Source organism: Bacillus rossius, chromosome 16, assembly GCF_032445375.1.
Source record: "Bacillus rossius redtenbacheri isolate Brsri chromosome 16, Brsri_v3, whole genome shotgun sequence".
NCBI lineage: Eukaryota > Metazoa > Arthropoda > Insecta > Phasmatodea > Bacillidae > Bacillus > Bacillus rossius.
The window spans coordinates 17,179,219-17,197,292 of record NC_086343.1 but is presented as its reverse complement, the minus strand read 5'-3'; the positions used below and the strand labels follow the sequence as shown (position 1 = coordinate 17,197,292).

General features: G+C 41.2%; 1 protein-coding gene across 1 annotated transcript in view; it reads left to right on the top strand.

Moving 5' to 3' along the window:
- The window catches only part of LOC134540333 (serine/arginine repetitive matrix protein 2), a 60,805-nt gene that overhangs the window by 17,282 nt on the left and 25,449 nt on the right, over positions 1-18,074 (top strand). The window contains exon 4 of the mRNA XM_063382995.1: positions 17,225-17,464. Within this exon, the coding sequence (XP_063239065.1) occupies positions 17,225-17,464 (240 nt within the window). The remainder of the gene's footprint in view (positions 1-17,224; positions 17,465-18,074) is intronic.

The window sequence follows — 18,074 nt, the reverse complement described above, 5'->3', positions numbered from 1 at the left end:
GAACAACTCTGAAGTTAAGATAGATTACAGTTGCTCATAAGGATAGAGAAAAAACTGCACAAAATCATAAAGCCATCCTTTTAAGCTGGCTATTAATATAATATGGTGTACTTCTAAAAAGTAAGGAAAAAGAACAATCCAGAAAATGTATGCAGCTGTGTAAAAGTTTTATCAAGGTAGAAGTTAAGTATATTTTCGAATATGTTTTCAACAAGCAACGAAAAACATGCAGAACTTTTCACAGAAAATGCTTTTTAAGCTGTGTATGTATAAAGTAACACAAGTAAATATTTTGTGACAATTTTAGTTAATTTGATGTACAAATCAAAAAAAAATTGTGAGTCTTTCAGTACTCACTATTCATGTGTACCATCTAACCTCAGTAACTAGCAAATTCATGTTTTCTCATGTTGCAAAGTCACTTATAATACGAATTACAAAATTTAACACAAAATTCTTTAAAATAATGCAGAGCATGGTAGATATATGCAATTTGTGTTATCAGCTAAATTTCTGGATACAAATTGCACATAGTTTCCACACACACTGCTATAATTCACTTCTTAAAACAAAATATTTCAAAACAAATTAGTGGCCTGAAATTATGGGAAGCCTTTGTTGTACATTCTGTATTGCACAGAGCCGAACAAGCCCTTCGGCCAACTTCGTCAGTTTTTTTGTTTATTACTTTACAAAATTGTGGATGGTTGGTTATGTTAGGTTAGTATAGCTACATTAAAAATACTGTCAAATCATTTTAATGGTTGTTTAAGAATTTCTAATTTAATATGTAGCTATCGTGACCTAACAAACCATTCACACAATCTCCCAATTTTTTTTAATGTAGCTATACTAACCTAATCATCCTCTTATCTCCACAAAATGTGTTAAACAGAGGAAATTTTGTAGCATGAAATAAAATTAATCCCCCCCCCCCCTTTTTTTTAAAGGAAGAGGGACTAGTCGAGATAATTACCCCTTCTACATCAATAATCAGTTTGTTTACGTATCCATAAATTCAAACTATGCCTTCAACCTTTAATCTTCCTCGTGTTAATATTTTGAGTCTACAGAAAAAAATCATCTCACGTTGGCCGAAGGTAGATATGTTCGCGTCTGTGCAATACAGAATGTACATCGTAGGCTTCCCTGAAATTATACACATTAAAGCATAGAGAAAACATATAGTCATGGAATAACATAAATTTTGTTGATGAAAATGAAATTACTCTATGGACCAAGTTAATTTAAATTACATATCATAGCTCTTAAAACTTTACACTACACTATTTTGAATTTTATTATTTGTCGTCTCAAAATATTCTTAACTGAGATTTACCAAATATTATCTAACAGCAGTAAAAAGTTACCTACTCATGTTTTCATTTTTATGTTCTCTCTCACAACCTTTTACAGCTGGAAAATAATGTTTCATGAATATCTGGTGTGTACATTTGTGTCCCAAACAACAGATGCAAGAGAGCTATCATAATAAATTCACAAGGGGGGGGGGGGACATATTATGGTAATGCCAGTAATATTAAATAACCAGCCGTGTGAGTCCGAGCCCTAATGAAGTTCTTTTAGGGCGCATGAGATACTGTCCATAGAGCAAGGAGGGAGATATAGAAGTGCGACTCTTACTGTGGAAACTGAAACCATGTTCTGCGCGATATGTGATGCTATCTGTTGGTTGGGCCCATAACTGCTAGCAAAAACAACCCGGGTGGGAGGTTCAAATCCAAATGTTAGGTTCATGATGTTGATTTAACCTCTTGAAGACTAATTGCTTAGTAAAAGATATCTGAATTGTGCGAGAAAAAAAACACTTAATTGCTGTTTTGTAATTTAAAAAAAAAGTATTTTCTATATAAGTGAGGAAATGCAAAATGTTTGGTATGCCACACCACAAAATATGCTGCTACCGAAATAAAGTGATAAAATTTTAACTGGTTTTGGTTGTGTAATAGTAACTTTTGAATTAATTCTCACAATCAGTGTAGTTATGTTAAGAGTATATTACGGGGACGCACCACAACGCCGAACGTACAATAACGCCGAATTCCAAATTGACTACAACGCCGACAGTTAGAAAACTGCTGTGTACCACAACGCCGAAAAATGTCATTGCAGGACTGCCACAAAGGTTAGGTAAGGTTAGCACACAAATTCATTCAGTTGTTTTTCATTTTGCTCCTGTGCCCCCCCCCCCCCCCCCTTCTCCTCCCCGCAGCAACATTTTTCGGCGTTGTGGTACACAGCAGTTTTCTAGCTGTCGGCGTTGCGGTCAATTTGGGCATTCGGCGTTATTGTACGTTCGGCGTTGTGGTAACGACCCGGCGCAAAACTACCTAAAAAAAAAAAAAAAAAAACTGTGTCTCAGTCTCGGCCATTAGAGTTTCTCCCCCGTGTTCTGCCACGAGCCTGCGCAGCGGACAGTGACGGCGACATGTGGTTCTGGGGTGACGTCGTCGCCAGATTGGAGGTGGTCCCTGCACGTGCGTGTGGAAAATTATTTCCACGCAGCCGGCGTTCGTCCTCTCGACCGTAACCGCCAGAAGGGTTGCTGGTCCCGCGTGCGAGGAACATCTGTTTCACTGACCCCGCGTCCACGTATCCTCGAATTTTTTTTTATTTCTAACGAAACTTCCCGTGCATCCGTGTTGCTTGACGAACAGTGCAGCGCTCAGATGGTGACTAAATGTGCGACGCGGGTTTTAGTATCATGTTTTTAGCCATCGAGTTACTTGCCGAAAACACAGATGGCAGCAGCAGCAGCATCGAATTTCAATGATTAAATGCATTATTTCTAACGAAATAAATCAAAGGATAGAACTGTAATGTGTGGAAATATTATCTACTTGAACATGTTAATGTGAAATAACCGAAATAACATGAAACGATTCAAATGGAAATGAAATAAATGCACTTATACCGAAATGAGTCGGAAACCTAATACATCAAACAAAATCACTCGATACATTAGAAATGGAATTATTTGTAGTATGCATGTTTGCGTCATTGCATACTTGCTCACTTGTGCACTTCTGTAGAAACTTTCTCACTCGCTTACCTGTAAACTTGCATGTATGCGTAGTACTAAAATACACTTACACCTATTTCAAATATTCGTTTACCCTAAAAATTTCCTATCCCGCTGTTTGTGAAGTTTCACTTCTAAATGGTGTCCACGCATCCATTTTTTGACGTGACGTCTAATAAATCGTGAACGCCGTCTGCACGCACGAAAAAGTGTCTCGTTACGCACATTGTTCCATTACGCTGTGTCCCGTTACGCTCATTGTACGCTTGCGCCGCACCGACAGAAGTGAAAACTTAAGACTTTGTTTATAAATATCTAATATGAAATAATTTCTACGTCAAATGTACATAAGAAATTGAATCTGATTACTAGTATAATTTCAAGTATTTATTATTTTACTATTAAAATTAAAATCAAAATGATTCAATTTTATTCATAAAAGTATGCAATCATTCCATTAATGTGTTGTTATGACCTTGTTACGTTAAACTATCGTCCGTAAACCGACTTTACAGACAACCAATTTTTTTTTATCAAAGTAAAATGTAGGTTAAGTGAAGTGTATTAGGCCTAAATAACGTTTTCACAAAAGATTGTTCTTTAATTTATTTTTCAGGGAGGGTGGGTTTTCGCACTTCAAGGTGATCGTAATTAAAAATTTAAAGGTTTGTTAGATTAGTGTCATTTAAAATACTCTAAAATCGTAAAAAGTTTATAAATTAGTTTTCAAAATAGTATGATAATATGTTTGGAACTATTAGGGCGCCTGACTCAATCCCTTGTGTGCAATATGGCTGCGGAAAGGTTGGAGGAGGGTGTGGAAGGGGTCTGCTCAGGATCAGGACATCGATTTTACCGCCCCACCGCCCTTCCCCCCCTCAGTAAACCCTCCCTCTAACCGGGGCCAGGAAATGAAGGGGGTGTCGGGGTTGATACAGCCGGAGGGTGTTGCGTACGCGCATGCGCAAACGATGCTACCTCGTAATATATATATATATTTTTTCCCTCTCAGTGTCGGGCTGCGCCAACATGGCTACGGGCACCATATCACGCTACCTCCACCCGCCGTGAGAGAAAACAAAATGTAGCCGACGAAGTCCCCCCCTTAAGTTTTTGGGACCCGCGCAAAATCACTCACGTCTTCCATTTACGACCGTGTGCCTCGCCGAGTCTTCCAGTGTCAGTGCTTTTGGCTTTCGTCCGTGTTCGAACGTAACAGTGTTGCACAATTATTTTTTTTATCGAGCTTCGAGAATATTTATAAAAAGTCTTCGTGTTCGATGACATAACCCGAATCGTCTTCCATCAGTGCAAACTGGACCTTTTTTGTTCTACTGCGCGAATGTTTGTTCGTAGGCCAGTTGTGATCAGAGAGGAAGAGCATTGTTGACCTTGCGCCCAGGAGTGTTCCTTCGAGTTTGATCGTATTTTCGGTACGCGTTCCAAAGAGTGGACCATGACCCTTCTTTAGTGTACCTAACGGTCCAATTTTTTAATAAAAACTGATTTTGAAAGTGTGCAGGGAAGGTCTTCCTTGTAAACTTTGGCGTGACGGTCTTGAAGAGTTTCGCACGTGAAAGTAATTAGATGCGAAAAGACGGACAGTGTTTTCCTTCTCCTGGAATGCGACATTTTTGGGAAACTTGTGTTTTAAGTCTTCCAACATTCAGCAGCGGACCTTGATAGTTGATTAATCTTTTCGAACTTCAATGGAGATCGATGGGATATGTACCAGGATACTTGTTCGATGTTCAGCTGCGGTTCTTTTGAGCACGGACCACAGTGTGTGTGCACCTGAATCGTGGTAATACATTGTTCGGACGCGTATCTGAAGAGTCGTCGAATGCTGAAACCTGTCTTTTTACCTTTTCGAGTGGACTTTTGGATTTGCAACTGAAGAGATTGTGCCTGCGTTTTCCCGAAGAGTTCTCTCTAGTTTTGGGATGAGTACCTGAAGAGTGTACGCCCAAGTGTGTTTTTGGAAGAATTGGCGTTCGGGCCGGTATTTGAAGATCCTGCCGACGGCGGCGCGCCTGAAGAGTTTTGGGACGCGAGGACCGAGCGATGCTGTACTCGGGCGCGGCGGGGGCGGTCGCCGTGGGGCTGTGCCCCCACCGCCGCCCCCGGGTGGACGAGCGCGCGCTCTTCGAGCGGCTGTGGCGCGGGACCTTCCAGGCCATCGTGGCCGAGCAGCAGCGGGGCGGCCGTGGACGCGGCACCGCCCCCGCCGCCCCCCGCGTCGTCGCCGGGGGCGGCGCGGCGTGCTGCTGCCGCTGCGGCCACCACCTGCCCGCCGCCCCCAGCCTGCAGATATGCCTGGTGGCGCCGCGACGCCACTGCCCCCGCACGCTGCGCTCTGTCGTCAGGTAACTTACTGACCTCGAGGCTGTGCGTCCACCGATACGTGGATTGTATCGGACCTTGAATGTGTGGGGTTAAGGTGTACCAACACTCTGAGGACCTCGAGGTTATCATCACTTTGTTCGTCCACTGATACGTGGATTGTATCAGACCTTGAATGTGTGGGGTTAAGGTGTACCAACACTCTGAGGACCTAGAGGTTATCATCACTTTGTCTGTTCGTCCACAGATACGTGGATTGTATCAGACCTTGAATGTGTGGGGTTAAGGTGTACCAACACTCTGAGGACCTCGAGGTTATCATCACTTTGTTCGTCCACTGATACGTGGATTGTATCGGACCTTGAATGTGTGGGGTTAAGGTGTACCAACACTCTGTGGACCTCGAGGTTATCATCACTTTGTTCGTCCACTGATACGTGGATTGTATCAGACCTTGAACGTGTGGGGTTAAGGTGTACCAACACTCTGAGGACCTCTAGGTTATCATCGCTTTGTCTGTTCGTCCACAGATACGTGGATTGTATCAGACCTTGAATGTGTGGGTTAAGGTGTACCAACACTCTGAGGACCTCGAGGTTATCATCGCTTTGTCTGTTCGTCCACTTATCCGGGGATTGTATCAGACCTTGAATGTGTGGGTTAAGGTGTACCAACACTCTGAGGACCTCGAGCTTAACATCACTTTGTTCGTCCACTGATACTTGGATTGTATCAGACCTTGAATGTGTGGGTTAAGGTGTGCCAACACTCTGAGTACCTCGAGCTTAACATCACTTTGTTCGTCCACTGATACTTGGATTGTATCAGACCTTGAATGTGTGGGTTAAGGTGTACCAACACTCTGAGGACCTCGAGGTTATCATCGCTTTGTCTGTTCGTCCACTTATACGGGGATTGTATCAGACCTTGAATGTGTGGGTTAAGGTGTACCAACACTCTGAGGACCTCGAGCTTAACATCACTTTGTTCGTCCACTGATACTTGGATTGTATCAGACCTTGAATGTGGGTTAAGGTGTACCAACACTCTGAGGACCTCGAGGTTATCATCGCTTTGTCTGTTCGTCCACTTATACGGGGATTGTATCAGACCTTGAATGTGTGGGTTAAGGTGTGCCAACACTCTGAGGACCTCGAGCTTAACATCACTTTGTTCGTCCACTGATACTTGGATTGTATCAGACCTTGAATGTGTGGGTTAAGGTGTACCAACACTCTGAGGACCTCGAGGTTATCATCGCTTTGTTTGTTCGTCCACTGATACGTGGATTGTATCAGACCTTGAATGTGTGGGGTTAAAGGGTTAAACACTCTGAGGACCTCGAGGTTATCATCGCTTTCAGTCTATTAGTGGACACTTTATATCTCAATATTACATGGAGTTCATCAAACCTTGAATGTGTGGGTTAAGTAGTACCATAAAGTTTATTTTACTTTTATTATTACAAGTTTGCATTAATATTGTAGTTATAACGTAAGATTATTACAACAAAAAATATATTTTGGTTACAATTAAAATTTTAATTAGGTGAACATATATTAGAAATTGGTAAATTGTGACTGAAAGTCTCGGAACCCACGAGTTTACTCACTGCAGACGTTTAGAGTATTCGTAACTGAAACAAAGACTATCGAGACATATCGTTCTCAGGGAAAGAAGAAAAACACGTAATTATGATTTTATTGTTTTTCAAGATTGGTGTTCGTACATAAAATTTAATACTTTTATTACAATGCATTTTATGAATTATATTTGCTGGGGTGATATTCATTGTAAAATTAATTTAAACTCCGAAATACGAAGTCCTCTTGTACGCCCTTAATTACAATTCCTTCTTGGAAAGTTATTCGAAATTTCAAATCGTCCATGATTACGCGCCTGTTAAATTAATGCACTTGAAGGCATGCCAGTATTTAATTGCACAGGTTGCAAGATACTGTAATGTTGTTTCTGTGTTCTGAAACTAAACTAAAATGTTTTATCAAAACCAGCCCATGGTAAATTAATGTGCTAAACATTCTTCCTGATCCTTGGCACAGAATTAAAACACTACTCACGTTTTTTTTTTTTTTTTTTTTCACCTGGTTCATCTGTTTCACTAACAAGCAAGAAGGCCATAGATGAAGCCAAACGCGAGAAGCGTGCAAAACTCGGATGACGTCAAAAACATATAATGGTTGCCAATATAGCAGTATTGGATTTCTTCTCTAGTACATTTGTAATACTACCAATTCCCTGTAAATTACTTCTGTAAATATATTAAACAAAATTCATTTTAATAGTATTGCATGTTATATTTATTTGCAGAACTAATACAAAACACAAAAGTAACGTACAATAAACAGTCGCTACTGGGTTATCTCGAACAGTTTTTAAATAGCTTTTTTTTCTGAAGCTGTGCACACCTTATGGTTGTCCAGGCAGGCGGGACCCTTAAGTTTCTCCGTTTCTGTAATAAATAAATAAATAAAATTGAGCAGGTATTTCAGTACTCTCCAATGATGTGTTACGTGTAACATCGGTAACGAACAATGCATGTGTTCTCATGTTGCAAATACCGAGCGTAATAAATATATGCAAAAAAAATTAAACTACATTTCTGGACGCGAATTACACGTGGTTTCAGCACCCGCCGCTAGAATTCGCTGCTGCTACGTAGTCTATTGAATCATTTGATTAGGAGACGGAAATTTTAAACTATATAATGAAACGGCTCCATTTAAAGAGAAAAAGATTTGAAAACTACAAAACACATGTTTGGACCTGATTTTCGGCAAGGAATTTCATTAAAATGATGTTGGTTTTGTTAAAATTCATTAAACAGTTAATACTACGAAGTTTCACTTAATGAACTTTGGTTCGCACCATCCGCCACAGATGGCAGCACCGTAGTTGTTTACACTTGACTTCCGTCGCATTCGCGAAATCACTTCCACCAGATACCGTGTACCGTGAGCTGAGATGTTAGACATCAAAAAGGCTTATTTGTTCCGTTTCAGTATCGATAGTAAAAACGGCAAATATGTGATGCTTGACAGCAATGTATACTGGGACCATGGCCTCCGCATTCGATTACGGGCCCTGGATCCACAATTTTGCAGTCACCTGCTACATTATAATTGCATGGTTATTTCTTACCTACACTCTTTTTAGAATGTTATTCAACCTGAAAATAGAGGGTAAAATTGGACGGTCTCCGGGTAAAAGGTAACAAGTCACATTTTGGTGATTTTTAGTTTATTCCAGCAATAAACTCTTTAATTATACTTAGAATATGTAATGCAATTTTAATCATTGGCAACTATGTTGGTAAATATGTTGGTAAACAAAAGAATAATGCAAGAAAAATTTAAGTATTTAAATTCGATTTTTATCTAAGAGTTTTTTTGTTTCTCCTGCAAAAAGTGAATTCTTGACTTGTTAACCTTTTACCCGGAGACCGTCCAATTATGGTTACTATTTTTATAAGTCCAGGCTAAGCTTTATTTACAAAATTATTTTACTTTAAAATAACCACAGCGAGGATGTATATTTATTTCACACACTGGGATATAAATAAACGGGTCCGGGCCCTAGACCCAGGGGTTCAACCAGCCCCACCCTTGTGGGGGGCCATGATTTTGATGGAGATGGCGGTTCTGACTGCTGTTCGGGACGCACCTGTGGAAATTCGCCGCCCGCCAACCCATCACCCTTTTCCTTCGGAAGAGATGTTTGGGGGGAAGAGGGGGGGGTATAAGCGGCTCACGGGCGGCTCAGTCGGATAATGGCACGCCGCCACGCCCGCAGGCCTTTTTTGGCGGTGGTTGGGGTCTTTGGAAAGGGGAGGAGGGGAACTCTGAAACGGAGAGGAACTTGAGGTGCGTCGGCGTTGCGTGAACGCGTGAGTCGTCTTTCGACGTCGTTCAAATTGGTTCTCTCTCTCTGCTCCACGGGGCCGTTTCATAGGTCCCCAGCACGCACCACCGTCTGTGTTGTACAACGTGATGAAGTGTGCGCGCACCCGCACACAGGGACGTAACTAGACTAGTTTCCACCCGGGCAGAACTCATTTTGGTACCCCGTCGTTTTAAAAAGAACAACCGAACCAAATTCCCGTCAATACCTCCTATCGACACCACATATTAGTTCCACTACACTATTCCGGATATTTAATTAAACTTAGATGGTAAATAAATATAATTATTTGCAGTCATTTTTAAATTTTTAACACGTCGCATGTTTGGTCGGTACGTTAAAAATCACAGTTTTTAAATATTTGACGATATGCATGTATGTCTCTTTCAATAAAAATACTTCAGTTCATCTGCACTCCGACATTTTTTTTTCTGTTCTAAGTATATAATTATATAAGTAAACTTTTATAGTAAAAACTACTTTGGCAGTTCAGCGCCCCCTTAAATCCGGCGCCCAGGGCACAAGCCCCGTCTGCCCCCCTCTAATTACGTCCCTGCCCATACAGATAAGTCGAGTGTCTGCTGTCCTTTGGGCCCGCTGACACGTTTTTCCTTCATTCCAAGCCGCGTTGCGTGCGATTGGGATCGTTTGAATTCCGTCACGTTGTTGTTTGCTTCTTGTTCCTCGGTGCGTATCGAAACTTACTGTGGTCCAACGAGAATGGTGTTCAAATGTGTAATGGTGCACCTCTCTCCAAAAATAACGCGAATTTTTTTTTTCAGTGATCTACTAATACACCTATTGTATATACACAAACGTGTATACAGAATAAGTCTATGACTTCTATCTGCGAACTTCGGCTGCTTGTAAATAAAATAAAAAAGTTGAAAACACACGTACGGTCTTTTAAAGGCCTTAATGGGTCTTTGAATTGTATCTGAATAATTGGTTGAGTGTCAAAGATGTGTAATTGAATAAAAGCTCTCCAACCGTCTCAAAACGTGTCGCTGACGTAAAATAATAATACAAACTACATAATTTTACCGCGTTACAATAATGTATGGATAGTTTAGAAACAATCACAAGATACAACTTTTTGCCTTGAAAAACATCATATTCGTGGAATCTACATATCTAAGATAGATTAATGGATAAGGAAACACATATGACACATCACAATTCTGAGGCCGTGTTCCGTTTTATCAGATATCCGTGATGTAACACCATCTTTTACTCCAAAGCTGGTCTTCGCTATTTCGTTTCTGCCGCTGCAGCTAACACTTCCACAGCGTTTCGACTGTTTTTTCTTAGAGTGCGGAGTGTACGTCCGTCAAGAATACACTCGAGTAAATCGATAAAAATGAAACATGCAAACAATCGATCCAGAAGAAATCGCCGACTAGGAACTGGCAACCGCTCTAGCTTGTGACACCGGCATAAATCGGAAATTACGCAGGGCCGGTGCAAGGTAAATTGACGCCCTAGGCGAAAAATCTTAATGCCCCCCCCCCCCCCCCCGGGCCGTACACCCCAAAAAAATTTTCCTTGTCTCAAAATACATCACGATTTTGTGAACAATCAAATGTAAGCAGGCTTGTTTTTTTTTTTTTTACTTTTTAACTTATTACAAATTATAAACAGGTCACCGTGGACTTTAAATAATTACTTATATCAATATAAACATTCCAAACTGTTACAAAAATCCATTTTCATCTAGTTTCAATAATCGTTAAACATATTATATGAGCTGTTGTGTGTCGTGCTGCGCCGCCCCCAGCTACTTGGCGCCCTAGGCGGTTGCCTAGTTCGCCTATATGGACGCGCCGGCCCTGGAAATTAGGGATTAGGAAGAACCTTGCACAGTGATCCCGCTTCTAAAAATGAAACAGTTGAAGAATCGGCTCGCCTGAATCCCGGAAGGAAATTTTTCACAAGTGAAAAATCTCCGACCCGAAGTGATCGCTCAAGAATCAACTGTTGTTCTTAAATTTGGGATCTTGGTTGAAAATGAAATTATTAAGGGGGGTTGAAAATGAAATTATTAAGGGGCTGCGCCCCATTCCAGGTCATTATTTTATATTTACATTCCACGCGGTTAAATTTGCTGACTTTTTAAGTGGCCAAACTTAAAAAAAAAATTGATATACGTGTATACGTTTTGCATAATTAGCTGGTAACGTTTCATATTTCAATGTTTTCGTGCAGTATGGATAAGAATGAAATGGAATATAAAACTGGAACCTCTTAGGTTTGATGTCATTTTTACTGGATGCTGTGTGATAGTGTTTAATTTATTTAAGAAAAAAAAATTGATTTTACCTAGCTATTTAAAATCTTCAGAATTTTTTGTAATTTTCAAAGGCTGCATATAATTAAATAAATTTGTCTTTAAGAATTAAAACCATATCGCGCAGTATAGGCACCAGCATTGCCTTTAAACCCAAAAATTGTTTTGCATTTTTCGCGTGCTATTAAAACATGCGATGTATTAGAAATGAAATGACTGTAAATAAATATATGTATTAACCATCTAAGCTTAATCAGGAATATTTGGCATAGTGGAATTAATATTTGGTGGCAATATGATGTGTTATCGGGAAATGTTTTGGTTTGGTTAGTTTGGGAATTTAAAAAAATTGTGGGGGGGGGGGGGGGGGGGGGCAAAATGAGTCCTTGCACGGGGTGGAAACTAATCTAGTTTACGTTCCTGTAGTAGTATCTCGATAAATTGAGGCTCCTTATTATCCGAGCCGACCTAAAGTGCTATTGCCAGCAAAGACTGTTGAAACATTTACTTGAGGACCTATGAAAAATGATCCAACTGTTCTCGAAAACGTACAAAGAATTTTACCTCAAAGAAGAGACAATGGATACGTCTGGTATTGCAGCTAGTGTATGTGAATTGTTCATTGTCTACTATTGTGTTTCTTGGCTTATGCCATGTGTAATCTACTTCCGACAAAAGAAGTTTATAAAACCAAACCAAACCAAACCAAACCAAACCTCAAATATGCCGTTTACCGGTTGGGCAAATAATAGAGTGACGTGGAAGAATCAACAGTGAAGAAAAGCTGGAGAAATGTCAACCCGAAAAATGATAACCACTGCGCCAACTGAAAACCAAGACGGTTTTCTCATTCGATCCGTGTCACCCGAGACTTTGCTCATCCGAGGTTCCCGCTGTCCACAATAAACTCCATTACTAGAGGTGTAAAAGTAACGAAAAAAAGCGTACCCGCATGTATTCGTTGCTATAACAATTAGTACTCGTTACTATCGTATCGTTACGTTACTCGTTACTTCTGATACCGCATAACATTCTATGTTATGTTGCAGCAACGAATCGAGTCGTATTGCGTACGCGTACAGTATGACGTCGCGTAAATAATAACAAATAGAATATAAACAATTAACAATATTTGATAATTAACAGTTTTTGTTAATCAAGAAACAATTAAATCTCATTAGAGCGGCTTTATTATATTATCTATTTTAAGATAAGAACAAAAAACGTGAAAATACGCGATAATGAAAAATATACATATTTCTAATTTGTAAAAAATACTTTCTTATAAATAGTAAAAAAAACTTGGTCGATGAATTTGCAAATTATACTTTATTTAATAAACAAACATCGTTCTTTGTAACGTAAAATCATCGAATATGCGCGTGCATGCGTAAAACATACGAAACATGCGAGTAACGAAATGCATTCGTGTGTAACGTTTCGTTACTCGTTACTGGATGGCGCACCCGTTACTCAGTACCGAATACGTACGTTTTGCTACAGCTCAATCCATTACTCGAGAATCAGTGTAGGAAACAATGATGCCAAATTATGCTGCTGTGATTTTGAGGCCCCCGCCTACCCGGGCACCCATACGTTGCGAAGAACTTCAGAAGAAACCACGCGATTTAAAAAACTGCTCCAGATATCAGAGTGGCGTCTATTTTCATTTAAGAAAACGCCGAGAGCGCATTAGTAGTTCTGTTACTGCATTTTGTATTTATTTATTTATTTATTCAGTTTTTGATCTGTATATCCCATATGGAGGTAAGGACTCTGGGATATAGAACAAGTCAATTAATACATACATACATACATACATACATACATACATACATATATACAAACATACTGTACAACCACAAAAACCAAATATTACAGAGTACTTTTACATTTTCAATAGTAAGAAAGAGAGAAGAAGAAAAAAGAAAACGTGGGTACATAAGAGTGTGAATGTAAGTAGTGAGAGTGTAAATGGCTGAAAGGCGTGTTTTCAGAATACTTGTTAGGCATGAAACATCCGGGTACAGATTCTTGCATTACTCCTTTATCTTTAATTTCTCCGTCATACGATGTTGTGGTCACAGCTGAAGTCTCGTAGTTTCCTCCACGCACGACGAGAAGACTTCGCGCCAGTCCAGAGGCGACACCGCGCTAGAAGCACCAGCGAGCGTCGCGCTTATCATCCCGCCATCACTAACACACATACACCCGTGGCTAGGCGAGCGCTTTTTTTTTTCCCCACGGGGGCTTTTTTTTTACGAAGAAAGCTGTAGGTAGACCAATGAAATAGTCGCGTAAAATTGAGTTTCGTTCCTCGTGGATTGTTGTTATATACTTTAGGAGAACACAGCCTATTATGTTTTCTTGTTTTTTTGTTTTTTTTCAGCTGTGACAAAAGTAGGCGGGTGAAGGGGAACTCCGTCCCAACTCCATCATTTACACCCGGCTCCCTGGTGTTTCAGGACACACGAGTCGTCGCTTCGGCCGCGTGGACTGGTGTATTGATCGCAACCCTCCCCTCCCTCCCTTCTTCACCCTGTCCCCGCGGGCTCTGTGGTCCCTGCTTCGTGCCCCCTGCATGTCTCCCTTCTACCTGGCGTCGTCGCTGTGATGCGTAGTGTATTCCAGCCTGGTATTATCTTCGAAAGATTTGTGCAGTGGGGAGTGCATGACTTGATGTAAGCTTTTGGACATACGCCATTGCTAAGATCATGTGTATGTCTGTAGAAGAAAACTACAAAAAAAAACACAAATTAATCAAAAAAATCGCTGTTGTCATGCTTTAAACACCACTTAATATTCCATAACAGGAATATGGTCAACAAACAAAGAAAAACAAAGAAAAATGGACTAACAGAACGAAAAAAAACCCACAAATGATGACAGCACAAAAATATTGAACCCAAAAAAATTCAGCACAACAGTTGAAATGAGACAAAAACACTGGTTTCGTCTTTTTGTTTTGCTGTGTTTTTGTCTCATTTCAACTGTTGTGCTGAATTTTTTTGGGTTCAATATTTTTGTGCTGTCATCATTTGTGGGGGTTTTTTCGTTCTGTTAGTCCATTTTTCTTTGTTTTTCTTTGTTTGTTGACCATATTCCTGTTATGGAATATTAAGTGGTGTTTATATCCTGACAACAGCAATTTTTTGCTTAATTTGTGTGTTTTTTTTTTTCCCTTCTTCTTCTACAGACATACATGATCTTAGCAATGGCGTATGTCCAAAAGCTTACATGAAGTCATTCCAGCCGCTCCCAACTTCAGATGGTTAGAGCCGCTGTTATTTCGCGGTGATTCATTGGGTATTGAAGCAGACTTGAAGCACGTACACATCTACTTCACGTCGGTGTTATGGATATGACTGTCTCGACCCTGAGGAGCCAGTTAGGAGCAAGGAGCAAGGAGTCATCCAGTCACGTGTGACCGTGCCATCTAGCAACAAGCAGTCCAAAAAAGGCTTAGTTATACAGTATGTCCCAGAACTCAAATGTTGAAAACGAAGAACAGTTGATAGGCCAATTAATGACAGTTTTGAAACAAAAAAATTAAACAAGAAAAAAGGTGCGGTAATTTTCAAGTTATATATATATATATGTTTTAATTTTCAAAATACCTACCCTGCACCATATTATTATATACTGTGACTACAATTTTATAAATTATACTATCCTAAATTCTGAATAACCACACTATTGATAATGCAAAATAAAATATCACATGCTATACTTTTTTTTGGGGTGGGGGTGGGGGGGGGATTTATTTGCATGACCAATTTGCAAAAAAGTTATAATGTCTATCCATACTGTTAACAATGCACTATTTCATGCAAACTTGCAAGTTATTTTAAAAATTGGCTCATTTAACCAAAATTTCAAAGAGATAAACCACCATCCACTTTTTACTTTCCCCCCCCCCCCCCCCCCCCAAAATGGCCTGATTTCAAATTAATTTCCGTACTGTGATAATCCATACCTAATATTTAAAAGTTCAAAGATTACACTGTAGTCTGTGTGAGACATAGTGAGGCAATTCGATGTGACGTAGAGACAATGTTAGTGAACTTCAAAACTAAACTAACCATTTATTGAAATTATTTTATTAACTTCTAAATTTCCAACTATTAACCTTGAAGAATGTATATAGTATTCACGGTAGTATCTATAGAATTTAAAACTAATGGAAATTTGGTCATTGTGCAAAAATAAATAAATATCAGCTGAGGTCTGGCCCTTATTTTTGCACGTTTGGAAAACTTTTCTAATGTTGCAGTCAGTCAGTTTGTTTTCCCCCCAGTTCTGCAGTTTTACCCACAACTTATCCAATGCAGAGCCTCATTTCAGCCACTTATTTCATTGGTTGGTTGAACCGGTGATGAAGTAGTTATTTCTTATATTATTTTCGTCAAACTTTTGAATATTATTTATATTTATGTGTTGAAATTCCTAATTCTTTTAGGTTTGGTATAATCTCCCTAGATGGTGACATTGTAGCGAAGCTTGGGTTTCTGTTGCGATGTTCCTTGTTCTTCCAGCAGTTTTTGGTGGTCTGGTGATGTTCCTGGTTCTTCCAGCAAACATTGGTGGTAACCATTGGTTGTGACTTGGACATTATGTAATCCGTTTTCTTGCAGAAATTTTTGGTGGTCTTGTGACGTTCTTGGTTCTTCCAGCAAACATTGGTGGTAACAATTGATATTGTGACTTGGAAATTAAGTATTCCTTGCTCTTCAATGAAATTTTTGGTGGATATGTGGTGGTCATGGTTCTTCTAGCAGTTATTGGTGGTGTTGGACATTATGTATTCCTGGTTCTTCCAGCAGTTGTTTGGTGGTCCTGTGGTGCTGCTTGTTCTTCCCGCAATTCTTGACGGTTCTGGATTGTGGGCTAGCTCGGGAGGTGGTGTGTGTTGGTTCGCAGCGTGCGGGAGGTGGTGTGTGTTGGTTCGCAGCTTGCGGGAGGTTGTGTGTGTTGGTTCGCAGCGTGCGGGAGGTGGTGTGTGTTGGTTCGCAGCTTGCGGGAGGTGGTGTGTGTTGGTTCGCAGCTTGCGGGAGGTGGTGTGTGTTGGTTCGCAGCGTGCGGGAGGTGGTGTGTGTTGGTTCGCAGCGTGCGGGAGGTGGTGTGTGTTGGTTCGCAGCTTGCGGGAGGTGGTGTGTGTTGGTTCGCAGCGTGCGGGAGGTGGTGTGTGTTGGTTCGCAGCGTGCGGGAGGTGGTGTGTGTTGGTTCGCAGCTTGCGGGAGGTGGTGTGTGTTGGTTCGCAGCTTGCGGGAGGTGGTGTGTGTTGGTTCGCAGCTTGCGGGAGGTGGTGTGTGTTGGTTCGCAGCTTGCGGGAGGTGGTGTGTGTTGGTTCGCAGCTTGCGGGAGGTGGTGTGTGTTGGTTCGCAGCTTGCGGGAGGTGGTGTGTGTTGGTTCGCAGCTTGCGGGAGGTGGTGTGTGTTGGTTTGCAGCTTGCGGGAGGTGGTGTGTGTTGGTTCGCAGCGTGCGGGAGGTGGTGTGTGTTGGTTCGCAGCTTGCGGGAGGTGGTGTGTGTTGGTTCGCAGCGTGCGGGAGGTGGTGTGTGTTGGTTCGCAGCGTGCGGGAGGTGGTGTGTGTTGGTTCGCAGCGTGCGGGAGTTGGTGTGTGTTGGTTCGCAGCGTGCGGGAGACCCACCAGATCGCGGAGGCGCAGCAGGAGAAGAACGCCAAGCTGCGGGAGGCGTTCGGCATCTCGGAGTACTTTGTGGAGGGCAGCAGCCTGGACCCCCAGCGGCACGTGAAGGAGGCCCAGGCCAAGGCGGCGGCCGAGCAGGGCAAGAAGTACACGCTGGTGCGCACGCCCAGCCCTGAGCAGCCGCCCGACCGCGGCAAGAAGAAGAAGAAGCACGACCAGGACAGGTGACCACGGACTCAACACACTGTGATCTTTCCATAAACACAGGGCCGGTGCAAGGTAAATTGGCGCCCTAGGCGAAAAACCTTAATGCGCCACCCCCCTCCCCCCTCCGCCGGACACCCCAAAAATGTTTTCCTTGCCTCAAAATACATCACGTAAGCCTAAGATTTTGTCAACAATCAAATGTAATCAGGCTTGTGTTTTTGTTTTTACTGTTTTACTTATTGCAAATCATAAACAGGTCACCAGGGACTTTAAATAATTACTTATATCAATATAAACATTCAAAACTGTTACAAAATTCCATTTTCATCTAGTTTTAATAATCGTTAAACATATTATATCAGCTGTTATGTGTCGTGGTGCGCCGCCCCCAGCTACTTGGCGCCCTAGGCGGTTGCCTAGTTCGCCTATATGGACGCGCCGGCCCTGCATAAACACAAGGTTCGAGAATAATCGCTGTTCCATCATTGCACGGCAGATTGTCACTTTACAATATATTGTAGAAGTTTGATGTGACCAGAGATAGCTATGAAAAATGAACTGCTACATAAGTGAAATCGTGTTACTGTACATATGCATTAAGAGATTTCTGCTATCCGTCTGTTCAGC